This window comes from Callorhinchus milii, unplaced genomic scaffold, assembly GCF_018977255.1.
Source record: "Callorhinchus milii isolate IMCB2004 unplaced genomic scaffold, IMCB_Cmil_1.0 Scaffold2, whole genome shotgun sequence".
NCBI classification, from domain to species: Eukaryota; Metazoa; Chordata; class Chondrichthyes; order Chimaeriformes; family Callorhinchidae; genus Callorhinchus; species Callorhinchus milii.
Window position 1 is genome coordinate 78760417 of NW_024704743.1, and position 26992 is coordinate 78787408.

Here is a 26992-nt window from a genome sequence, read left to right on the forward strand (position 1 = left end):
AACCCTTAACCTTCGGACTCAGAAATTAAGAGTACTGCCAACTGAGCCAGGCTGACCCCTGAATGTTGGAGAAATTCTCATAAAGGTTAACTTCATGAAGGAGATAAAAATAACCTGCTCTAAAAAAAATCTGCTAAACCTCTTAACATCTTAACTACTATTAAATCCATAGCAATCCACTATTTTTCTTGTTTCAGTTCAACCTTATAGATTTACAAAGGCATTGATTGTCATCTATCATGTCATTGCATATGGCAAATGTTTATAATCTTATAAATTATAGGATACATCACCAAATAATAGTGCTCTTTTGATAGGTTCTAACATTACATCAGAAGGTCTATGTTGCTCTGTGTAAACCTCAAATCTAATCTACATGTGTGTGTCAGTCTGGCGCAGTTGTATCCTCCGAGGTAGACTTGCCTCTGAGTCAAAAGGTTGTGGGTTCAAGCCCCAAACCAGGAATTGGAATCACATAGTCTAAGCTGACACTCCAATGCAGGGCTAGCACTGTGTTGCATTGTCGGAGGTGCCGTCCTTCGGATGAAATGTTAAACCAAGGTGTCGTTGGCCCGTTCAGATGGACGTTAAAGATCCCATGGCAATATTCAAAAAGAGAAGAGAATTTCTGCAAGTATTCTGGTCAATAAACCCCCAAATAAAATTGGTCATTCACTCCATGGCTGTTTGTGGGATATTTCTCTGTGCAAATTGGCTGCCACATCTCTCCCACAAAATACACAGTAAATCTACTTTACAGTAAATCCTGTGAAGCGCTTTCACACGTCTCGATGACATGGTAAGGTGCTATATCAAATGCAAGGATTATTGTTATCTTACATCTATTACTATGGTTTTTTCTACACGATTTTTCATATTTTACTCTTGCAATATTAAAGGATTATTTTATATATCTTGTGTGGAATAAAATAAAATTGGTCACTTACTTCATGGCTGTTTGTGGGACAATGCTGTGTACAAATTGGCGACTGTATTCGCTGATATACAGTCACTACACTTCACAGGAAAATGCTTGAAGTGCTTTGAGATGTCTCAATGATGTATTGAGATGTTATGTCAAGTACGAGGAATGTTTTGGATAGAATATACTTTGAAGAAGCTTCAAGAATTTTGAAGGAAAGGAAAATATTTCACCAGTATTATTTACCCTGTTCTTCATAAAAATACAAAGTGTGCCAAGTTAGCTGATCTCCATCAGCGTGGCAGAAGGTGTGCTATAATTGGCTTCAGTGCCCCTTGGCTCAGGAGGAGAAAAATCAACTACTGTGCAGTAACTCCTCCTGCATACTTCATATGAATGGGCTGAATTTTCACATGGTCTTAGGACTGATCCAAATGTGCAAGATTGTTCATATTAAATTCAGTCTTAATGTGTAAGCTTGTTGTTGAAAAGCAGCTTCCATATTAAATCTCTGAATTTTCCAAAATTCTGCACATTCTTAATTATTACGTTAATGGTCTTAAGACTGAGAGCATGCACCCTAGATAGGAATTGAAATCAAGCTCTGCTGAAATGCCTTCCATTGGTTGACTAGCTTGTTACATGCACGGTTTAGGTTCACATATGAAGAAATAACAACTTGAAAGAGGTATTGGATTGGTGCCATTTGCCTTTCAATCATATACCAGCATGAGTCAATGCCTTTGGGAGGGAAACACACAGACAATTGGTGAAAAAGAGAGAACCACATTAAAAGTGATACTAGTGGAAAGTTAAGACATCTATTTAGCAGTTAGTTATACTTATTCAAAAGTAATAATCACAATCCTTACATTTGGTCTAGTGCCTTCATGTCTGGAGGACACCCCAAAGCGCTTCACAGTATATAATGTAAAATACAGTGACTGTGTGTTCTGTAAGCAAATGCAGCAGTGCTTGTGTACAGGAGTGTCTCACAAACAGCCATGAAAATGAATGACCAATTTTATTTGGTGGATTGTTGGCTCGGATACTGGAAGAAACTCCCTTCTCTTTTTGAATAGTGCCACCTTTAATGCCCATCTGACCGGGGTTCGGTTTAATGTCTCATCTGAAGGATGGCACCTCCAGCAATGCAGAAAGTACTGCCTTAACAATAAGAAATAAAACTTCTGCAACTTGTTTGACTCTGCAAAAGAAACAATGGAACATAGAATGAAAACAAGGTTAGACACCTAAACCCAAAACATATACACTTATAGTTCTTATGAAAGATTTCAGTAAATCGCAATGTCCATTTCTTGGCACAAAACAAGAAACACCAATACAACCGTATCAATTGGAATGGCAAATTTTTGCAAATATACGCATTAAGTGTTACAACTATAGTAAACAAATTCAGCATGTTGCGAGGCAGTCTAAAAGTAGCTACAGTGCCATTCAAAGACTTGAATGTTTTTTTCAAAAATGTAACTTACCATCGGACATGATAATTGTTTGTGTAGATGTCAGATAACAGGAAAGTGGGAGAAGCAGCCTCCCATCACAGTATTGACTTTTTTTTTAAAAAAATGAATCCAGTTTCCTGGTCTCAAACACACTTTCTGACAACCTCCTCCAGTTAATAATTACCATCCTGAAATTCCTCTAGGCTACTCTAAACCCTCCCGTTCTCCTGCCTTGGTGCATCCTAAAGTATTATTCTGTATTTAGTATTTCAATCCCATCTAAAATTTTAAACACCTCTATAAAAGCTTCCTCTGAGACATCTTCTCTTCAAACTGAAGAGCGTTTCAACAACAACAACAACAACAACAAGATTCCATTTATAAAGCGCCTTTCACGTCAGGAGGACGTCCCAAGGCGCTGCACAGTTGGGTCATGACCCGAGCAGGGGGGAAATGGTCAGGGTGAGGGGAGGGAAGGGAGGGAGCGAGGAGGGGGGAAATGGTCAGGGTGAGGGGAGGGAAGGAGGGAGCGAGGAGGGGGGAAATGGTCAGGGTGAGGGAAGGGAGGGAGGGAGCGAGGAGGGGGTAGAGAGTCGAGAGGGGAGCTGAAGGCTCGGTCAAAGAGAAAGGTCTTGAGACCGGCCTTGAAGGAGGAAAGGGAGGAGGCGGCGAAGGCACTGGGGGATGGAGTTCCAGAGCCTCGGGGCTGAGAGGCTGAAGGCCGACCACCGATGGTAGGGCGGTTGGGGCGGGGGACGTGGAGCAGACCGGAGCCGGAGGAACGGAGAGTACGGGCAGGTAAGTAGGGGGATAGTAGGTTGGAGAGGTAGGAGGGAGCGAGGCCGTGAATGGCCTTGTAGGTGAGGATGAGGATCTTTAATTTGATCCTCTGGGGGATGGGGAGCCAGTGGAGGCGAGCGAGGGTGTGAGTGATGTGGTCGCGAAGCCTGGTGCGGGACAGTACACGAGCTGCAGAGTTCTGAATGACCTGCAGCTTGTGGAGGGAGGTGGCGGGAAGGCCGACGAGGAGAGAGTTCCCATAGTCCAGCCTTGAGATGATAAAGGCGTGGACCAGGGTTTCAGCAGCGTGAGGGGTGAGGTAATGCCGTAGTCTGGCGATGTTCCGGAGGTGATGGAAGGCGGTGCCAGTTGTGGTGCGGATGTGAGGGAGAAAGGACAGCTCAGGGTCGAACAAAACGCCGAGGTTCCTGACCGGCTTTGAGAGGTGGAGAGTGCGGCCTTGGATGCTGATGGTGTCGGCGCCTGAGGTGCGGAGGCGCTGACGTGAGCCAATCAGGAGGGCCTCGGTTTTTCGCACGTTTCCAATCGTTTTGTACCTCATTCCTCTAACACTGGGGATCATCCTGATGTTCACCTCTGCACTGCCTCTAAGGCCTGGGCAGCCAGACCCCTGATGATTCACTGTGAAATGTATCGACTGTGTATTTTGTAAGTGAACATAGCAGTCAATTTACACAGGGCAATGTCCCACAAATAGCCATGAAGTGAATGACATTTTTTTATCTGGGGAATTGTTGGCCAGGCAAGTCGTAGTGAGGGAACTGACACCTGAAATATGCAGCTGTGACATTTATTCTGGTGCATTATCATTTCAATAGCATGCAGTAAAACAATCCTAACTTGTGGTTATTACCTGCTTCATGAAGCTGGGGGAGGTGTGGTGGTTTCAGAAAACAATTACAATGAGACATTGTGGAGAAAAACAGTGCAATGAGATATTGCCAAAATACAATCCAGTAGAAATCCCTCATTTTAATGTGCTGACAGACTTGAAAAGTATATTCGTTATGAGTTTTATTATTTTGGCCGAACACCTGAGTAAAAACTTAAGCTCCACCCACACCCCCCTCCCCAACCCTCCACCCCAATCTCTGGAAATTGGAATTTGACGTTTACAATTATTTTTGTGCAGTTTGTTAATAATTAAATTAAACACTCACTAAACACCAGGAGATGATGTTTATAAATGAGCACAGACATAATTTGAGTATCCATTCTTTATGCTAAAATAATAGTAATAATCCTTACACCTGATGCAGCATCTTTCACGGCAAGAGAATGTCTCAAAGCACTTCACAGGATATACTATAAAGTGATATGACTGTATTTTGTGGGCAAATGCAGTAAATGTCCAACAAACAGCTAATTTTATTAGTCATACAATAAACAAAAACAGTTTTGTTTTTCTAACAGTTAGACTTCAGTCTCCAAGAATTCTATCAGTAGATGTCAATCTTTGCAACCATCCTTTACAAATAAAGTACACTTTGGGTAAAAAGAATATGTTTGTGTTGATATTTCTTCAGAGGCTATCGTGTTCTGATGGGGTTTCTCAATTTGGTTCTGTCCACAAAGGAAACTCACTTTGTGCTGATTGTCGTATATCTGGAGGCAAATAATTGCCTATTTGCCGAACAATCTAAGTAGAGGCAGAAAACACAGTAAGCCATACAAAAAACACGCATTTTTGTAAGTACAATAGAGTATAATCTAGTAATAAGTGAATTACTAATAAGTAATTAATAAGTTTGTCTACAAATACACAGGAACTGCACTTTACAATAAATCCTGTTAAGTGCTCTGAGAGATCCTCCAGACATGAAAGTGCAAAGATCATTGTTAGGATGAATTGATACTAAAATGATACCTCCACACCTTTATGAATGCTATCACTTGGATTTTAGTAAATGTTTAGTTTAACTATTCACAAACTGCTTAAAAATAATAGTAACTCTCACAATGAGGATTTTACATCCCAAGGTGCATTTTTCAGTGAAAGTCACAATTTAAGCTACCATTTTATTATTAATAATACTTTCATTTGGTACAGTGCCTTTCACATCTGTAGGATGTCCCAAAACATTTCACATGATGTACTGTAAAGTGGAATGATCATGTGTTTTGTGGGACAATACGGCAGCCAATTTGGCACAACACTAATGAAACAAATGACCATTTTTCCAACAAGCACTTTTTTTTGACTGTATGTAGCCACATTATATGGAAAATATGGGGAAAAATATCACAAATGGCTTGAATAATAATAATAATAATAATAATAATACTTGCATTTGATATAATAATAATAATAATAATAATCCTTGCATTTGATATAGCGCTTTTCACGTCGGGAGGACGTCCCAAAGCGCTTCACAGAACACACTGTAAAGTGAATTGACTGTATATTTGTGGGCGAACGCGGCAGCCAATTGCGCACAGCAATGTCCCACAAACAGTCGTAGATTGAAAATGACCAATTTATTATTGTTTTTGGTTTTGGAGAGATTATTATTAGGAGTGTGGAGTAAGGAAACTTGCCCAAGGTTTCGCCCTGCCTGGAATTGAACTCAGGTCTCTCACTTGCAAAGCGAGTGCTCTAACCACTGAGCTACAGGACTCCACGAATGATGAATAAGAAGAACAACTTGCATTTATATAGACCCCTTCACATGGATAGCCTCTTGGAGCGCTTAACAGAGGCATGGTTTGATGTCGAGCTGGAAAGGGAGGGGAAGTGACCAAAGGCACGGTCAAAGGCACAGACAAAGAGGGGGGAAGGAGAGGGATTGAGGAGGAGTTCCAGATATTTGGTGCATAATGGCTGACAGCACAGATTTCAGTTGTGGAGCAGAGAGGATCAGAGATGTGCAGAAGAGCTGATCCAGCTCACAAAGGCAGTGGATAGAAGAGTGGGGTGTGAGGAGATCGGAGAGATAAGTAGGTGCCAGGGTGTGAAGAGAATTTACAGTGAAAGTGAGGATTTTGAAATCTATCCATTTTGCAACAGGGAGCCACTGGAGCGTGGCAAGAACTGACTGAGGTGATTGGGGTGTGAAGCCTGGTAGAGTAAAAGAAGGCACTTTGGCTCATCTTTTACCAATACAAACCCTACAATCTTCTCACCACAGTACTGGCTACTTCTCAAATTAATCCATTGGCCTGGCCTCAACCTTCCTGGCCTCAACCTTTTCTCTTCAACTATTGATTAACCTATGTTTAAATAAATATTTTGCATCTATGCTGAACACTTCCTTCACAATCTTGAATGTATGACCATTTGTTCTGCTTCCTTAGCTCATTTGAAAGTATTGTTCTGGGTTTAATACATCTTTGCAAGGTCTCCTTTGAGACTCATCGTATTTGAGGATGAAGAGGCCTAGGTTATCTATTCATTCCTTATCTCTCTAATATTGGGGATAAGCCTCATTACTCTTCTCTGCACTGCCTTTAGTCCCTTTCTGTTACAGTTGTACAAAGTACTTCAGCTCCAGCCTGGGCTGAGCAATGATTGTATAGCTTGATCACAACATCCGGAAAAATTATCTCAATTGGTTTGGCAATATAGGCAGGCATCCTATTTATTGTTGCTTTACATTGGTGAATGGCAATTCAACTGATATCCTTTGTTCTCTTTTAACTTCCATCTTGTCAGTTCTATTATGCAGTACATTTGGACACTGTTTAGATCTAGATGACTTAGAAGTCTAGTTCAAAATCAATGATAAATTGAGAAGGTAGGTTGGTGATACATGACTGATTGAGAGATTCCAAGAGATAACTGAGAGGGTAAACCAAACAGGTTTACAATATAGATTGAAAGTCACTGCTGATGAGAAAAATATCAATGCAGAAAGAAGACTTTCCAAAAGATGAACCTTGGAGTCAAGAATACAGAAATAATAAACCTATAATAATCCTTGCATTTGATATTCTGCTTAACATGTTGAAACATATCAAAGTTCTTTCAAGCAAATTGAGAAAATTATTCACTTGGATAGTTCAATAGCATCAGATAGCTGAAGAAAGATATTAAAAATAGACTAGAAATTGCAAAGTGAAATTGAATTTAACAACGCAAGAAGGTTTCTGTACAAGCTTAATTTAAAACTGATAAGAAGTAGAACACAAAGTTTTGCACGTGATCAACAGAGCTGTATGTACATGAAAATTGAGTTTCAACACTGAAGCAGAAGAAATAGACATATTATAATACAAATCACGAGCTAATTGTTATTCACCATTGGTGTGACATATCGACAGCTTCATGTGGCGGGTCAGATGAGTATGTCCCAGTGGTACCTAGTGGTGATAGAAAGTAGAGGTCAACGTTGATAGTAGGGTTACAACAACAACAACATTATATTTGTATAGCGCCTTTCAAGTCGGGAGGACGTCCCAAGGCGCTGGACAGAGTACAGCATTTCAGTAATTACAGTCAGGAATTACGTGCGAATCTGTCTAACTTCTAAATATTTTTTAATTTCAAAGAAGGCTCAGAGTTCTTCTGATTAACTCATCTACCCAACACTTTTGTGCCTGTAAAACTGGAGAAGACTGCTTTTGTTTTACATTTCACACAAGTACCACGTGATCTTCCAAAATATGCACATATTTTACGTCATCATATGTCATGGGTTCAATTCCAGGCAGGGCGAAACCTTGGGCAAGTTTCCTTACTCCACATGCCTAATAATAATCCCTCCAAAAAACAAAAACAATAATAAATTGGTCATTTTCAATCCATGACTGTTTGTGGGACACTGCTGTGCGCAATTGGCTGCCGCGTTTCACCCACAAATATATGGTCAATTCACTTTACAGTCTATTCTGTAAAGCGCTTTGAGACGTCGATAAGACGTGAAAAGCGCTATATCAAAATGCAAGGATTATTGTTATTATATTATTATCATGGCAAATGCAACTGATTCTTGTACAATTCCAGCAGCATATATTACGAAACACATTTAAATGTGCGGTGTTCTTAAACTTGTTTCTTTTCTTATTTAAGGAACAGTTTAAGGAACACCCGCAGGTGAGACTCCTCTTCAGGTAAGTGGTCTGCTCCACTCAGAGTGGAGGGCAAACCAGGCCCAAGATGATGCTTAAAATGAATTGAGGTTGAGAAATTTTTACATTCTTTATTACAACTGGCATTGCCATAATCTATATCAGGAAACCAGTTGTTTCCTATGGGGGAAGGGAAGGTTTACTTGTTGTCTGGGAGCTAAACTGTAGGAGCGACTGCATGGGTCAGAGGCCAGGACCAACATGCTCATTATTAAGGTACGCGCAGAGACTTTATGCCAACAGTTAAGGAACAAATTTGTGGTTGTTCGTTAATGCATTCCTTGTCTTAACAAGCGTTATGGTATACTGTACATTTTACCTTTGTATTCACTGGGACCCAAAGTGATCACTGCCAATAAATAATATGAATAATCTTGCCAGTCTTTTTCTCTTGTTATATGAAGTTATTACCTGGTGAAATGTGCCTCAGAATCTCATTAATCAGCTCATGTGTTCTCTGCAATTCACTGCTGAGTTTCAAGGCTGAATTTTTTTGTTCCTGATCCATAGCTGATATCTTTAGCTTCAGATCACGAATGTCTAGTTGCATAGCTAGATTTTGCGTGGTACTTCTGGAAAAAATAAAATTGGTCATTCACTTTATTGGCTATCTGTCTTTCATGTCAGTAGAATGTCTAAAAGTGCTTCCCAGTATTTTACTGTATAGTGTAATAACTGTATTTTGTATGAGTATTCGGTCTCCGTATGTTTAACACAACTGTATTCAAGGCTGATTTGCTCTTAAAAATGATTATTTTTCCACTGCCAACCTCAAAGAGCAAAAAGCAGCAGATGTCAACACCTGAACCATAGGCTCCCGTGGTTTGTGCATATTCATTTGCATTTTCGTCTCAATGGATCAACTCATGGAGCAAGCAGAAAATTCCCAAAATGTCACTTATTTTATTTTATTAGCAATCTGCTGCAGCTTGCAAGTAAAATTTGTTTTACTTTGAAGGATTTGTTTTCTCCCAGCAAACGAATATGTGGATTAGACTAGACTCTCACCAAGAGGAGTTAAGATGGCCTCAATTGGTGTTCAAAAAGAAAACTGATATGTTCACAATAATGTTGAGATCTGCAAATGCAGAATAGCACTGATCAGTGGGCTGAAATCCCTTTTCCATGCTATAATATTCAATGTAATCTTACCGGAAATGTAGAATGTTTGTGTATAATTTCAGTACAACAACAACTTGCATTTACATATTGCCTTTCACACGAGTAGTGTCTTGGAGCTCTTAAGTAGAGGCGAAATGCATTTTTAAAATCTTTCCTTCCGTCGACAAAAGTTGGGTCAAAATATTTGAATGATGTAACTCTAACCTATTGTTTTTTCCGAATTTTCAGAATAGCAAAAAAATTCCACCCCAGGAAATTTTAAGAGAAACCCTTGAAATTTGTAGTGTCCAACCCCCAGTTTTCAACCTTAAATAGTAATATTGGAGCCTGCAGCCTTATATTAATATTCATTTACAGTCCTTCCTGAAACCTCAGATTCCAGCACTTACTCAGTCAGTATTCAGTGACCTGCTCACCACTTCAGATAACCCTAACCCTCCCCGTGTCCCCATTGTGTCTGCTGATCATACGCTGCGCTGTTACCTTTCTCATCATTGTGACCAATCACCCATCGCGAGCACCTGCAGCATGAGGCGAGCCACACTCACACTGAATGCACACCCACAGAGGTCAGTCTGTCTGTCTGTCTGTCTGTCTGTGTGGGGAAGCTAATACTTCAGCTTGACTGCAATGCCATAGACTCATCTGAATCTGGGATTTGCAAGTGAGCCAACTCCAAATACAACCAGCATGGTTCCTTTTCGGCTGGCGTGAAAGAGGCTTCAGAACTTGCCTGAGAACTCAGCCAGACTCCTGTATAATCACACAAAGAGGCTGACATCTACCACATACTCAACTTTTGACTGCTGGGATATGGGGTAAGAGCTTTCACAATCATAGCCATACAACATAAGGAATTAATGTATAGGACTTTGCAATTTACAAAAGATCATTCAGATACAGATTAAGTTTAATACGGTAGAGTGCTAGTTTGCCCAAATCCGGCTGTCACTTATCCGCACCCGTGTCAGTCTTTCCAGATATACTACACTGTGAGGCAACAGGAGATCCAACCCTTGACTGAAGGTTTCTGTATTTGGAAGCAGAACACCAACTGTTTGACATTTCGCTCACAAAATACACAGTCAATTCACTTTATAGTACATTCTGTGAAGTGTTTTGAGACATCTCAAAGACGTGATAAGGGGCTATATCAAATACAAGATTATTATCAATGCAAGAATGATTCTTATAAATTTCCTCTGCCTCAGAAGGCAAACTCATAAATAGCTTTATTCTCCTTAGGAAAGAGTCACTTCAACACCAGAGGTGAATTGAGTAAATCTTCACAATACTGATCTAATCTTGCAGGCTGCAATATTCATGGGTAACCTTGAATTATTTATATCGTCATACCTTTCAATCCCATTCTTCATCAGAAATTCAACATGTGGAAATCCACAACCCTCAACTCAGGGATTTTTACCCCTTTATGTCAACATCTGTTTCCTATGGTGAAGCCACTTCATGATTCAGTCACAAGAGAGATTTGAATGAAGAAAACCATACGGCTTACAACATTAAGCTATTTCTTAAATTAGTCTAGTGCTCTGGTCTCAACCATCCTTCCTGTCACTGTCTCACTCCCATTTAGAATTTATACCGCTTTATAAGGTCCCATCTCACACCTGTGGATGTCTCTTTTCCAGGTTGAGGAGTCCTTAACTAATCTGATCATTGCTCATAGCTCATGCTTTAACACCAAGGATCCTCCTCATTGCTCTGTCCTGCCTTGAGGCGGTCCCTCTAAGGTCACGGCGACCAGAACTGAATGCAGTATTCCATGTATGGTTTGACTAGAGCATTGCACATCAAATAACTTACAATTACTTTGATGAGACTCATAAACTATAAAGAATGTTTTGTGCATTGCAAATGGCATCCAAATGTTTTGAAATCTACTTACAGATCTTGTGAATGAATTTGGCCACCGAGGTTGCCTGAAATCTTTTCAGAGTGCTTAATTCCAGGGCTCGCTGCATAAGCATTTTTTCCCCATTCTTTTCCTTTTATTACAGCTGCAATATCGTCTAATTCCTCCTGAGCAGGGACATATTTAACAGTCAGTCCGTTGAAAGAGCTAGTGGATGCCATTCACTTTATTTTAAATGCTGCAGATATCATCACATTGTCACAACTATATCCTACTGTAGAACAGACCATTATAAGGTGCTCCTTTACAGCACAAATCTGGTTATAATGCAGCTATAGTGTGGACTACACTCACTGTGCGCACATATAGCTGCTCCTGCCTGCCTGCTAAAATAGCTGACTTCTGGGTCATTCTGTTGTCATTGGGGGTACTTTCTGTTTCCTGCACGTGAACAAACTTTATGTAACATGACCAGAGATAATACAGTACCAGGGATGAAAGCTTTTTTTAAAAAAAACTTATGAGTTTATAAGTCTGGAGAAATTGGAGCTGTTTTCCCTAGAACAGAGAAGGTTGAGAGGAGACCTGATAAGAGTTTTTTTNAAATTATTGTGGGGTTTTGGCAAAATAAACGTGGGAGAAATTATTCCCATTGGTTGGTGTGTTAGTAACAAAGGCCAGATGTAAGGTAAAAAAGCAAAGGAAGATGTTATAGATTTTTTTTTTACGCATAGCTGGTTGTTGGTGTGTGAAATGACATTCCTCCACCTGTGGTTGAAATAGCTTTAAAGCGGGAATTAGATAATTATCTGAAAATGAGAAATATAAAAGGGTTTGGTGAAACGGCAGGAGAATGGGACTAAATGGAAAGTTCTGGTGGAGGGCCAGCACAGGTACAACGTGCTGTAAATTTTGCATTTTTAAATGTTTCTGTGGTACTGTGCAAGCTTGAAGCTGGTTCAGCCACCAGCACCCTGCCTCTGTTGTCAGGCCTAGAATACAGAGTTCTTCTGCCTGGTCATATCTTTCTCTTTCAAGGTTTTGAGCAACTCAATGCAATTACCAGCACGGCCTATTTTGATTTCAGATTACCAGAATTCACAAATTTTAATTTTAAATAAAAATTATTATTATTATGATCCATCAGAAAATTCTCATTACCTTTATTTGGATGGTGACTTTTTTGAGATCTGCCTCTTGATCAGTGGTCATGTCATCGTCAAAGAATATCCCTAAAGGTGCACATGACTCATGAATAAAATCACAAAATTTATTCTTGTCCTTCTGATTTAGATGCTCTTCAATCTGCATCACGATGCTCGCTTGCTGCATCGCTGCATTTGCAGTTGCATTGTCATACACCCTGGGTACAGTAATCAGAAACAATTCACATCACACTGAAGGAAAAAACATGGCAAAACAAGGTTGTTCAGTCTATCAAGCTCTAAACACAGCACATCTAAAGCTCGAAATTCCTCATTGTCTTAGATTAGGTCTTAACAATTTTGAAAAATTCTGCAGAAAACAGGCTTTTCCAGAATTTTGGACCCATTTGCTTCCCACGTGCCAGCCAGTTTTTGTGGTAAATCAGCCAACTTCTGGGTCATTAGGCCACCAAATATGTATATGATCTGATGACCCAGACATCGGCCATTTTCCAGTTTTAGTGCAGGATCCTGTGGGCACACAGTAAACCAGCTATTGCACCTCACTAGAGGTTGGGATTTTATGGATATCAATGACCCTGTTATAACAATTCTCAACTGTATATTTAACTAAAACAACAACAAATTGCATTTATAAAGTGTCTTTCACGTCGGCATTCAGATGGATTATGCTACCTCTGATTTTTTTCTCAAACGAAGGTTACAACAACAACTTGCGTTTAGATAGTGCCCTTTCACACGGGCTAGAATCTCGGAATACTAAAAGACACACCTTTGGAAAGTGTCTGAAAGGAGTGCTATGAGGAGATTGATACAAAGAATGCTTGAGAGACCAAGAAACGTCCCACAGAGAAAATATGCCATCACCGAGTCCTGTCCATACATATCATCAAAGCCATAATCATCAACCAGTGTGATACGGAAGATGGTAAACAGCATCTGTGGTACAGTGGTCATATTTGGTACCAGACCTGGAGAAAGGAAATAACACAGAACAATAAATTTCTGGAAAGATTTGTTATTATTATTTGTAATTTACCAGCTGGGAACGATGGTTACTGCCAACCTTTTCTTCTTCAGCTCGGAAGACTGATTTCTCTCAACCTCTGAAAATCCAATTCACACAGCATGACAACAGGCTGTACAATGATTTCCTCTCTCACTAGCTCACCACTGAAAGGCAATGGAGCTGTTTCCTAAAAGTTGGACACGGGCTTGAAAATTAGCCAACCAAGGTGCTCAGTTGACAGACAGATTTTAACCACTTATCTTACCTAATAGCATTTAGTCCCCATTCCATTCCCCCCATCCATTTTATTCCTTTTTCTACCAATGTCTGTTTTACGCCATCAACAAAATATATTTGTCTTCAGTACTGAGTACTGAGTGTCTACAGAGTCTGATCTGCAAAAAGTGTCCAGGTTTTAAAGCCTATCAGGTACTAACTCCTGGCATATGGTCATGTCAATAACACTGCACAGTGGTTCAATTTTGCATTAATTTCGAACTGGACATTTTTCTTAAAGAATGTGGAAGTCGATGGAGTGGAACACATTCCAATTTTCAGAGCAGGTTTCTCTATCGAGTTGACCCCTGTGTATGAATTGCCTAACACTGTAATAATACATGATTCAACGCTTTTGAGTAATGTACTAACAAGTGCATTACCCTTTAATACATTACTAAATGTACTAAAAATACTACTGCAATGCTAAAGTGCAACTCCCATACACTAATCCTTGTAAGTGAGCACACAACTTACCACCAAATATGATCCAAAATGCACAGGCATAAGGGACGAAAAACTCTCCATATAGAAAGAGGAACTTTAAGATATCAACGCTGATCTTTCCCAGCATTACAATGAAAGGACCCAGTGACCTGCGCCAGAAAAATAACCTTGTTAGAAAAATAAGGTAATTCAAAAAGTTAAAATGAAAATTAATCTGAATCTAACACAGCTTTTTGTATTAAGAACAGTATTTCACAAAACTCACATTGATGTAAAATCATCTACACACTTGGAAGTCCTGCAGATATGTTGGCAAATTGATTATTTGTATGTTTATGGGAAAATACCAAAATCATTTCAAAAGGCTGAAAGGTTATGTACTGAGAATACTTTCCAATTTTCCATTTGTAGATAGATTCTGCACCTCACACATTACTGTCAGATAAATGTTTGCTAATCTTTGATATGATCTCATGTGGTACGAATTCAATTGAAATTATAAAATAGTAGTATATCCAATCCACCAATGCAAGGAAATATTTATGACTCTTTAATGGTATTAGTTTGACTTCAATGTGAAACTGATCTCCATAGGAAACTAGTATTGTACTATAGCCAGATTTCTTGTCTTTCACAAGATCTGACTTGGAGTTGTTTTTCTGTCAAGATGTTTATGCATGAATGAAGCACCATTAGAATGTTTTTTTTTGATCTCCAAATGTCAAATAACAATAACAAATTATGTTTGTATAGTGCCTTTCATGTCAGGAGGATTCCTTTCATGTCAGGAGACGCCGTCCGGCGTGAAGGGCGCTATATAAATGCAAGTTGTTTTTGTTGTTGTCCGAAGACGCAAGACAGCTAGGGGTTTGGACCCAAGCAGGAGGTTGGCATCAGGAGGATGGAAGGCAAGGAAGGTAGGGGTAGGAGGGTGACTGAAGGTGCAGATGAAGAGGAGGCGCTTGAGACGTCCTTGAAGGAGGCAAGGGAGGGGGCGAGGCAAAGAGACTGTGGGATGTAGTTCCAAAGGGTAGGGGGCAGAGAGACTGAAAATCTGACCGCCGATGTTAGGGGCGGCCTGAGCAGGAGACGTGGAGCAAACCGGAGCCTGCTGAGTGGAGGGAGCGGATGGGTTGATGTGGAGTTAGCAGATCACAGAGATAGGGAGACAGGTAGAACAGCAGTGAAATAGTGGAAAAGGACAAAATCAAAGTTACCCAACTTACAGCTGCATATCCCAGACTCTTCTACCAAACCAGCCCCCCACCCCCCAAAACCCCACAACAAACTAATAATTTATGCATGTGTGACATCTTCATGATGCTCACACAATGAGTGTCAAGACGTCCACACACACACCCAAGATCAATTAAAGCAAAATGGTCTCCAGAGGTCATGTGAAATTGCTTGGTTCTGTTTTTCAGGACTCCAGAATCCTCAATAACTGCAATATGAAAGGAGTATTAATCTCCAGATGATTGTAATCTGGAAGAGGGGACTTTCAATCAGTTTAAAGAACCGTCAATGCACTTATTTCAGAACGGAACCAACTAGCTGCCCCACTACACCCCCAGCAGTGCAACGTTGTTCAACTTACTGTATTGCCCTTACACTTTTTTTGCAAATGTATAAACTCACACATATTTAAGGGTCATCCGTTCATTCAAATGAGTATCATTCATATCTGCTAAAAATCAAAAATCACAATGGGCGTTGGTGCAGTTTCCCAGGCCAGAAAGATTTCACATCCTTTTTAAATGTCAGTAGTTGCTGTTTTTTTTGTGGAAACAAGCACATATTGCTGCATTGTGTCTCAAAGGGAAGCAGTTTCTCATAGTGAGAAAGGAAGAGAAGAATCAACCTGAGCTTCTCTTGCAGATTCACGTGTCATTGACACAAAACCAATGTCAAAAACTGAGACAAAACCAACAACCAGAAAACGTCCACAGCACAGGAGAGGAAAAGGCATTTAAAATCCTATCCTTACATTTGATATTGTCGTGCTTTATCAAAACATGAAGTAGCCACACCCTTATTGCTGACCTAAATATTTCAATGAACTGAATGAGTTGCTGAGATGTTTGTGATGAGTAAAGTGCATTTGCATTGCCTTGAATATCCTCAAATCTGAATTGCAGTGTGCAGACAAAAAAAAAGGTCTGGATGCATTTTGTGTGGGGGAGTAGGATGGTAGGAATAAGCAAGCGGCAAACCTGATAGCTCGCACATGTTTCATGAGTCGAAGCCAGATGAATATGATGGCCACGGCAAACAAGCGAACATGAGAAGTGTGAAGGTTTGGGTTCTCCATGAGTAAATCAGCCACGTGAGTCACAATCACAGTGAAGATCAGCAGATAACACAACCAGTCAAATAAATTCCTGAGTAAAAATCAAGTGTCAGACTATTAACAAACAGATATTAAGATCAAAGAACTTGTGAAACATTGCATATGTCTCGTGGAAAATCCATTTTATTCAAGACAATTTTTATTTTACATTTGTTCCTTGATTTTTCTTCTTCCCTCATCTTCAGCAAACCAAGCAGTTTTTGGAGAAGGAAGTGGTATTGAGAAAAAGCAGGTGGTTAGGGCTAAAAGTAATATTTTCCACTTAAAATGTTCATATCAGTGCCAGTCCTCATCCTAACAGCAGGTGGCGGGCTTGAGCAATGCGCGAAAACATCCCTTCTCCAAGCAGTTCTCACACTTGTAATAATAATCCTTGCATTTGATAAAGCATGTTTCATGTCAGGTGCGCATCACAGGGTTTACCCATGTGTCACTTCAAAGAGGTCATCCATCTTCATACTAATATCACTTAAGTTACTGATTGAACACTAGGGGCATTTATTTGGGCATTAGCTTGGTGTAAACAAAATTGCAATGATCAAAGTTGTAAAGCTCCTACTGCAATCTAGGCAATTGCAGAATGTTACAGTTCTTTTAGAGTGAATGCAGCCAATGCTATGCTGCTTTATTTCTGAACTGAGTTTTGCTATGCATGTGAGAATTCACTTGACATTGAGTTAATTTTGTTTGTGAAGGTGATATTATAATAGTTAGCTAAACATGAAGTAGTATCCTCCCCAGTCCTTGATATCTTTGAAGCAGTTGAAGAGTTAAGTAGCGTTCCTGCCAATGTTGCACTTTATCCATGCTGACTGCCTGGCGCTCACTGTGTTCGTATTTGCTAATGTGCTCGCTTCCTCCTCTTCTGAAGATGCTGACTTCTGCTTAGATGCATTTCATAGACGCTGTTAGCTCTCTGGTATACCACACAAGCTGCCACTTTTAATGTGTAAACTCAGACATTGAAGATCAGCAGATTTCTGATTCGAAGGGCATCAACAACAACTTGCATTTATATGGCGCTCTTCATGGAGCGCTTATAGGACAACCAAGTAAAATCTGTCCTCACTCAGATTTTCCATTGGGTTACTGGATAGTGATCAGCAGATCTTCTGCTTTACTAGAATTGGTGCTGTTTACATTTTGTAAAGTACACTCCATATGTTGGTTGAGGCCAGGTTTGTTTTGCTGTATTGGAATTCTCTCTAAGTAACGACTGTCTGTCCACAGCAACAACAACTTGCACTTATATAGCTCTTTTCACCTAGGGAAATGTCTTACGGTGTTTCACAGGTTGGAATGGGAACCTGAGCAAGATTGGAATTTGGGGTGTGTAGGGGTAAGGCATCGGAGGGAATTGACCAAAGGCAAGATTGAACAGGTAGGTTTTCATTAGGGGCTTGAAAACAGAGTGGGATGATGAGTTGGAGGGGTTTGGGGGAAAGAATTCTAGAGATGTGGCTGAGGGCGAGGGTACACAGTGACTGACAGCTTGGCTGCTGATGGTATACTGGAGGGTTGGGAAATGTGCAGCAATTGTAATGTCATGTGTGTAATGATACTAATAATTTGGATATTTGATATAGTGCCTTACCACATCATCATGACGGATCGAAATGCTTCACAGGATACACTGAAAACCAGTTTGATTGTGTATTTTGTGGGCGAAACCCAGCAACTGGTAATATATGATAACAACATCTGTCAGTATGGATGTTAAAGATAATTGATGTGGAACTTTGATCACCTGCACACCACAGAATTATATGACAATAGTTGCTGCAATCAACGACACAGGAAATAGTATCTTGTATAGATATAATAATGTTTTTTTTTAAAAATGCTTACCAAAAGTCTCTTAAGTAGTTGGGATGCATATCATCCAGTGCAGAAAGCTCCTTCTTTAGATACGTCTTCTCCTAGCAGGAAAGGCAAATTGTCATTTTCTCAAGTTAGATGCGAAAGCCAATGTTAAAGGTCAAATCATTAGCAGCCGACACAGAAAATGAAGCATTTTGAAATGATAAAATGGGCAGCTGTTGAAAGGATGCCCCTCTGAAACATCTGCTAAACCCCCTGTAATTGATTAAATTAAAAATCTTGGACATTTTTTGTGTATATCCCCATTCCTATCATTAGTTATTTATAGCAAGTTTCCTTCCCCATTCCCTCTGCTCGAAATGTTTAGCTTCCTTTTGGCATCTCTCCTCAGTCAACAGTGGGATCTAATTTGTAAGAGTTGAAAAAGGAATTGTAAATAGCAAATGCTGTAGTTAACCAGATGTACCTGAGGCCAACTCTCCAGAATTCCACTCATACACTGATCTCTTTCCGGATGACAGGAACCTCCTTTGGCCATTTTATAGCCAGCCTTAAGGAAGTCAGAATGGAGGTCGGGCTGTTCTGAGTTCTGAAGGGTTGGCCTCAGACATATTCAGGTACCTATAGCATTTGTCAAGTACAATTTTTTTAGAAAATCATACAAATTGGACACCATTGAGAACAGAAAATGTGAATTGTGGTAGTGAACCCAAGCTGTACTGCAGTGTCCTATTCTGGGAATAATCTTACCCCAGCCCTCAGGCCAATCCCTTTTTTTTTCACATGCATCAACATATATGCATACAATGGAGTCCTATAGCTCAGTGGTTAGAGCACTTGCCTTGCAAGCGAGACACCTGGTTCAATCCCAGGCAGGACGAAACATTGGGCAACTTTCCAGACTCCACACGCCTAATAATAATCCCTCCAAAACAAAACAATAATAAATTGGCCATTTTCAATCCACGACTGCTTGTGGGAACTGCTGTGCGCAATTGGCTGCCGCATTTCGCCCACAAATATACGGTCAATTCACTTTACAGTATACTCTGTGAAGCGCTTTGAGACGTCGAGAAGACGTGAAAAAGTGCTATATCAAATGCAAGGATTATTATTTATTATTAATTTGCCATTGAAAGGGAAAGGCGCTCTATAAATGGAATCTTGCTGTTGTTGAAAGGGCATTCCGTCTACACTTCCTGGGACAACAAAAGAAAATTGAAGGGAGGATGGGTCATGAACCAGTGGAACTCGTACAACTGTTTATCAAAATGACAGTCTAAAGCTATGACAAAAGCTGTTTTACACTACCACTTCAGTTGCATATGAAATTCTGCAACGTCATAGCTGTGAGCTGAAATTTGTAGCATTTCATATCAAAAAGACAGAATTATGAAACACTGTGATTTGCCTCTGCGTTACAAACAATGACAGTGACAATAATCCAGGCAAATATTTCCCTCACATGAAACATTCATTATCCTTTTGATCAAGGAGGCAGGATAGGATTTGGTGCTAGAAGAGCCTACATATAGTTTTAAGAGTGTTTTCCCCCACTTTCCTTGCATTTTCTTTCCTATTGCTTCTTCTAGGCCTCTCAAATACACTGTACTCATCTGGTAAGGACATGTGTGGACAACACTCGGCAATGCTTCCTTATGATTTGCCTCCTTCCTTTAACTGAAGTGACACTGGCTGAACTCAGAGAACTCATTATTCTAATCCCATCCCCCAAGTCCTAAAACTCTATTATTGGTAGTTTATGGTAATAATAATAATCCTTGCATTTGATATAGCGCCTTAACACATCTTTGAGATGTCTCAAAGCACTTCACAGAATATACTGCAAAGTGAATTGACTGTGTATTTTGTGGGTGAAACATGGCAGCTAATTGCACACAGCAGTGTCCCACAAACAGTCGTGGATTGAGTGACCAAAATTGTTATTATTTTATTTATATATTTTTAAGAATTGTGAACACTGGAAAGTGATCCGCCAGTTGACTAACAATTGGGTTCCTACTTACTCCGAGGTAAATAGAGGTGTGTGCAGTAAGGAAACTTGTCTAATGTTTTGTCCTGCTTGGAAATCGAACCCGGGTCCTCTTGCTTGTGAGGTAAGTGCTCTACTCTAACCAATATGCTCCAAATCCATTGTGATGTTGGTACATTACACATTATTTAAATGAAACATTGAACTTTAAACACATTTTGAAAAGTTGCAGTGTATTTTCGTTATTTTTCTTGTATATTTTTCCAGAGTGTTTGTCCAGACATTGCTGTACCTCTGGCCATCTTGGGTGGCACAGGTTCAGGTCCTTCATTATCTCCTGGTTTCTCCATTCCTTCCACTGAGAAAATTTTCTCTTTGAAGCGTGGATTTCAATGAATTCATCTGTGATCTGATAGAGAGTGAGACCAACTGCCACCAGAGCCACAAGAATCTTCCACCAGTCCTGCAACCATAGCACAAAAGAACAATGAACTGTAAAAATTTACAGCCGAGAAGAGGCCATTCAGTCCTTCGTGCCTGTGTTAACTCTCTAAAGTAGGGCATTTGTTTAAGGAATTTTCACTGGTGGGGCCTAAGCTCAAAGGGGCGCTTGTATCCTGCATCCAGAAACATTAAGTGAATATAAAATTTTAAAAAATAAGAAATAGGTCGGTGTTACAGTTACGTCACATATCTTGAGCCGCCATGTTCCAGATACATGACAATACTAGCCAGTCTGATGAAGACTCACTACAGATAGGACAGCGTCACTGCCTAAACGGTGACCCCTTGGTGACTGCCGACGGGTGATGTTTCCCACCACTTCATTTGTTAAAAAATGCCCTGCTCTAAGGGCATTCATTTAGTCCCATTCTCCTGCCTTTTCCTCGTATCTTTTTATATTTCTCCTCTCTGTATATTAATATAATTCCTCTTAAAAGTTACATGAATCAAGAAGAGGTGGTTTGGTGATTCTAAGGATGTGTTTTAAAACTCTGTCGATTGCTGTAGTTTAGTGGTTAGAGAACTCGCCTCGCAGGCAGGGTGAAATGTTGGGCAAGTTTCCTTACTCCACACTCCTCTGTTTACTCAGTAAGTAGGAACGCAGTTGTTAGTCGATCATTTTTCCAGGGGTAATAATCCCTTAAAAAAAATCAATAAAAAACAATAATAATTTGGTCACTGAATTCACCACTGTTTGTGAGTCACTGCTGTGCGCAATTGGCTGCTGCGTTTCGCCCACAAAATATACAGTCAATTCACTTTACGTCTTGAAGATTTGATAAGGCGCTGTATCAAACTGTTAAGGATTACAAGGATTATTATGTCACTCTCTCTATTCTTGGTGGTGTTCGGACTATGGAGTTACAGTATCCTCATTTAGGTTTCCCAATAAAATAATATGATGCTGTGTTGATTAAATCCTTAAAAAAAAACTGGAGGTTATTGGAATGGGGCAAGTACTGGAATAGGGCCAGGTTGGAGATTATAAAGATGGTGACAAACTGGAGGGCGTAGGAAGAGCCAGAACTGAAGGTTATAAGGAAGGGGTTAGAACTAGAGTTTATAAGGATGGGGACAGAATTGAAGGTTATAGGATTAAGTATAGACTGATATGTTTAAGAATAAATCTAGACAGGTCACAGACTCAAGCTCAGAAGAGGGAATGTGAACAGATAGTTTAAATTCAACTACTTTACACAGAGCAATGAATATATGGAACAAACTACCCGGAGGGACAGTGGAGGGCGATTATGTCAGAAAATTCAAGAGCAGATTAGACAATTTGCCAAATATGTTCATTGAAGGTGTAAGAAATGAAGGAAAACCTTTTTTTAAAAAAAATCCCTTTGGGGCTGGCCAGATGGGGATTTAAAATGCAATATTTTTAACATAAATTGCAAATAGCATCTCTCGTCGGCACCCAAAGTGCATGACACCAACCTGCAGGAAACTCTGGTAATTGGACATAAATTGTGTTAGAGTGGCGTTCCCATCAGTCAGTATGATTCAGTTTCCAGCGGGAGCTAATACTTGGCAGCTCAGAGTGGCTATTAGCAATTTCTGTTATAAATATTGTCTTTTATGCCCATGGAACATGCTATTCTTTTCCTGCCTATATACTCCTAAATTCCTATTCCTGATCTACTTCAAGCACATTTCCTTTGAATATAAATATTAATCTATTACGTACGATGGAATTCTAAATTGATGAATTCACATTAACCTAACATTATCCTACTTACCTCAGGTAGTTTGTAGCGTTGTTGATTGATACCAGTCAGTGTTGAAGCGATCCCCAGAATTGTCCATGAGATAATGAAGAGGATATTGAGGGTCAGATGGATAGTCACTCCTCGCCTAAATTAAAGCAATGAAATCCAACATCTTTACACTCAAATAGCAGCAAACAAACCACAAATACAAAATAGAACTGGCTTCCAAAACTTACACTTACATTCCAAAGTGTTTCCATTTAATTTCAATTAATTTCTGCACCACTGGATGCATAATGAGGTCCAGCTGTCGATACTGAACAATGACTTCCAGCTACAACACAAGTGGAGGCAGAGAGAGAGGAGCAATTTAGTAACAGGTTCATGGATGAAAGGACAACGAAATCATCTACAAAGTACACAGTCACTATATTTTATAATAAAATCCTGTGAAGCGTTTTGAGAAGTCCTCCCAACATGAAATACCCTATATCAAATGTAAAAAATATTACTATTTTAACCTCAAACCTATGAAATTAGATTTTCTTGAGTTTTAAAACAAACTCTGAAAAAACTATATTTTGACTACCAATTTATCCTTAGGTTTTATTATGTGAATTGTGTAAATCATTGATAAACACACGTTTAAAGGGAGAATTTCTGCTGCCATTAACAACAATAACTTGCATTAACCAAATCAAAAGGAATTCAGTAAAGGATTCTAAGTGATACTGCAATCCTTTCATTGGTTCCTAAGTATACATCACTCAAATCACCTTTAAATTTAATCAAAGCTGCTCCATTTACACTACTCACATAATATTCAGACATCAGTAACACGCTCACATGATACGCACATTCATACATCATGTTAAGGATCCCCAGGCACTATTCGAAAAAGGAAGGGAGTTTCTCCCACTGTCCTGGCCAACATTCCCACAAATAAAATTGGGTATCCACAATAGTCAATCCACTTTACAGTAAATCCTGAGAAGCACTTTGAGATGTCTCAATGACATGGTAAGGCGCTATACCAAATGCACAGATTATTTTATTATTATTTACACAAATGACATAATACACATATTCACACTTCATTTGCACAACTCACATAACAGACTAATTCACACCACTTTGCCCAGTACTTCAGTAGTGAGTCAGCCTAAACTATGAGCCCAAATAGCAATGTGGAATCCACAATTTCTAGCTGGAGGTGAGAGTGCTACCAACTGAGCCAAGTTGACACCTCAATTACCAGCCTGCAACAAAATATGATGGAAGAGTCCTTTGCTTTATCATGCCGTGTGCATGTTACTGTGCGTTTGATTAATAACTGTAGCTTCACCTTTGGCCACATCTACATAGGCCACTGGAATGACTGAATTTTCCAATTTTTTCTATGTGAAATGAATAGACTCTAATGATAAATAAACAGTTCCCTGGCAATCAGATCCAGCTCAATTCCAACAAGACTGCACTATAGCGAAAGAATCATACTGTATATCGTTCTTCCAGACATTGTGAGAAATTGATCTCTGTGGGAAATGCTGTTATATTTTTCATCTCATGGAACATCTGTGCCTAATATCCACTGGGACGTGGAACATAGAGCTGAAGAGAATGTTAATGTGACTCAGCAGCGGGAACTCTGACATCAATGGCACTTCACTGTTGAACACGTTACTCAGAAAAGCAGCAAACAGGTAACTTTCAGGTAATAGCTGATGTCATCCTGATACTGTGTATCGCTATTGAAATATTCAGAAATCACTCATTATCAGAAATGCAAGTTGAAATTGGATGCTATATTATTAATATATTTTTGAGCCATTCTGCCCACGTTCTCTGACTCGCTCGCGCTCTCGTTCCCATCTCTCAAGGCCTGTCATCAAAAACAACAACGAGTTGCATTTATATACCGCCTTTCAAAGAGGACGTGCCAAGGCGCTGACTTAAAACTTACCTCTTTAACCGAACTTTCGGTCAACTTTCCTCTCCCAAACCCTCTCTGCTGCTACCCCCAGCTCGAGTGCCTAGCCAGTATTGTCAAACTATTTGAGACATCCTCCTGATGTGAAAGACGCTAAATAAATGTAAATCGTCTTGCCTTGTATATTCTGTAATGACTGTATACATTCTATGATATACATCAATATTGCCAACAAATACAGTCATTGTACAGATACTTGAAAAGTTTTGAGATGTTCAAGATATCATAGACGCTATTATCATATGCAAAGATTATTATTATGATGAATATTATTGGCAGCACATATGGGACAAGTTTAATGTGCTTGCATTTTGGTATCAGAAACTTCAGTTAATAATAATAATAATCCTTGCATTTGATATAGCACTTTTCACGTCTTCCAGACGTCTCAAGTGCTTCACAGAATATACTGTAAAGTGAATTGACTGCATATTTGTGGACGAAACGCAGCAGCTGATTGCACACAGAAATGTCCCACAAACAGTCGTGGATTGAGTGACCAAATTATTATTGTTTTTTTTTGGAGGGATTATTATCCCTGGAAAAGCGATCCACCAATTGACTAACAACTGGGTTCCTACTTACTACTTGTTAAACAGAGGCATGTGGAGTAAGGAAACTTGCCCAACATTTCACTCTGCCAGGAATAGAACCCAGTCTCTCGTTTGCAAGGTGAGTGTTCTTACCACTGAGCTACAGGAATCCACATATTCAGACACAAAGAAACAGTAATGATAAGTGACCTTTACAAGAAAGAGGTTCAAGAAAGAGCTTGACCTTGTTTCGGAACATAAGCTTCTACAGGTACTACTACTTATATTTGCTAAGGCTTTTTTCCCCCATCAGGAGAACATCCAAAATCGCTTCACAGGATGTATTGTAAAGTTCATTGACTGTGTTGGTGAGTTGTACTCAGCAATGTCCCATGAAACAAATGACTCATTTTATTTATGGGTCTGTTGGACAGAACACCTTTTCTTTTCAAATAGTGCCATGGGATCTTTAACATCCATCTGAACAGGCAAATAGGGCCTTGGTTTAACGTGTCATCTGAAGGACAGCACTTCTGACAATACAGTCCTCCCCCAGCACTCTAATTGAGTGTTAAACCTATACGATAATGAGTACCATGGCATCCAAGTGGGCCTTGGACCAACAACCTGTTGACTCAGAGGCAAGAGTGCTACCAGATAACTGATCATTGGTCTCATGAAACAATTTATTGTGTGCACAGTGACTGAGAGAGGGAAAGCACTTCCCAGAACCTCAACACAACACGTGCAGATGAGATAATACTTACAAAAGACTTTGTTCGGCTATCATTGTTCTCTGTTTGGAATGAGATATTGGAAAATCACTATTACTAAACAGCAAAATGAGTCATAAATTTGTAAGATACTACAGTATATGAATGAGATTAAAGTAAAAGTGCAGAAAACAGTAACACAAAATTGTTTTTCATGAACATCCCCCTTATCATGCAGACAATGGTTTCTTAGATGAGGTTTTCAGAGTTCAGATGCTAGCCATGTTTTTAACTTAACAATGAATCTGAGGCCTTCATCTGACACCTGAAACAATGGTTTAAGTTTCAATTCTTACTTTTTAAACTTAATTCTGAGTCAGTATTTGCCAAAGATGTGTTCAATCGGCGACTTCAAGGTGAAAGGTTGTAGGACTTTGGCAGCTTCGAACCTTAAGATCTTTTCTCTCGATTGTGAAAAATGATGTATTTCATCAACTAAGATAGAATTCACCTTGTAATCAGAACTTCGGAGGCTGCCTCAAGATTAGGTAAAATGAATATGTTGGCTACTCACCTCAAATCCACAATGGCGAGCAAAAGCTTCATAAAGCTCCCCTAGGCTAAACCAAAGCACTGTGTTGCAGGGAGTGCTTATAGCAAACTGCAGTCAATAATCGACTGACATTCTGCTCTTACGTAACGTAAGTTTGATGTGATGTGAGAATTCTAATGTCCAATCAAGTCATGAAATGCTACACAATTACCCTCAAAATAACACCAAGTTTGGGGACAATAGTAAACAGTTGACAGAATAACATGTACGGTATCAGGTAAGTACCTTATACCCTCAGTGATATAAATAGAGTCTGGACCCATTATAATTTACCTCAACATACCGTGGGTTCAGATGTAACATGATAACACAGTGGATCCATGATGCACTAGTTTCCTACTTCTGGAGACCCTGGAAGATTGACAAGGTGAGATGTCCTCCTGACGTGAAAGGCACTATATAAATGTAATTTATCGTTGTTGTTGTCACCACTGATTGTCATTGAATGTCACCACATTAGCACTCAGTATCATCCCAGTCCACTGAGACACTGATTTTTCTGGGCTGAGGTGCATTACACCACCGCTCTCAAACCCCTTCACTAAACTGCAGCCATGAGGGCTGGAATACCGAATGGGAGTTACTTGCTGATGGTCTTGTGTTTCTCTCTGGAG

General features: G+C 39.7%; 1 protein-coding gene across 1 annotated transcript in view; it reads right to left on the reverse strand.

Annotated features, from left to right (window-relative positions):
* Nucleotides 1-4583: 4583 nt before the first annotated feature.
* Nucleotides 4584-26992, reverse strand: part of LOC103185109 (transient receptor potential cation channel subfamily A member 1) — a 43532-nt gene continuing 21123 nt past the window's right edge. Inside the window, exons 10-22 of the mRNA XM_007903465.2 lie at nucleotides 25820-25848; nucleotides 22772-22863; nucleotides 22560-22674; nucleotides 20606-20776; nucleotides 18348-18418; nucleotides 16363-16530; nucleotides 14180-14298; nucleotides 13190-13388; nucleotides 12413-12614; nucleotides 11285-11418; nucleotides 8668-8828; nucleotides 7428-7488; nucleotides 4584-4828 (exon numbers count right to left, since the gene is read on the reverse strand). Coding sequence (XP_007901656.2) covers nucleotide 4828; nucleotides 7428-7488; nucleotides 8668-8828; nucleotides 11285-11418; nucleotides 12413-12614; nucleotides 13190-13388; nucleotides 14180-14298; nucleotides 16363-16530; nucleotides 18348-18418; nucleotides 20606-20776; nucleotides 22560-22674; nucleotides 22772-22863; nucleotides 25820-25848 — 1523 coding nt within the window. The 3' untranslated portion in view covers nucleotides 4584-4827. The remainder of the gene's footprint in view (nucleotides 4829-7427; nucleotides 7489-8667; nucleotides 8829-11284; nucleotides 11419-12412; nucleotides 12615-13189; nucleotides 13389-14179; nucleotides 14299-16362; nucleotides 16531-18347; nucleotides 18419-20605; nucleotides 20777-22559; nucleotides 22675-22771; nucleotides 22864-25819; nucleotides 25849-26992) is intronic.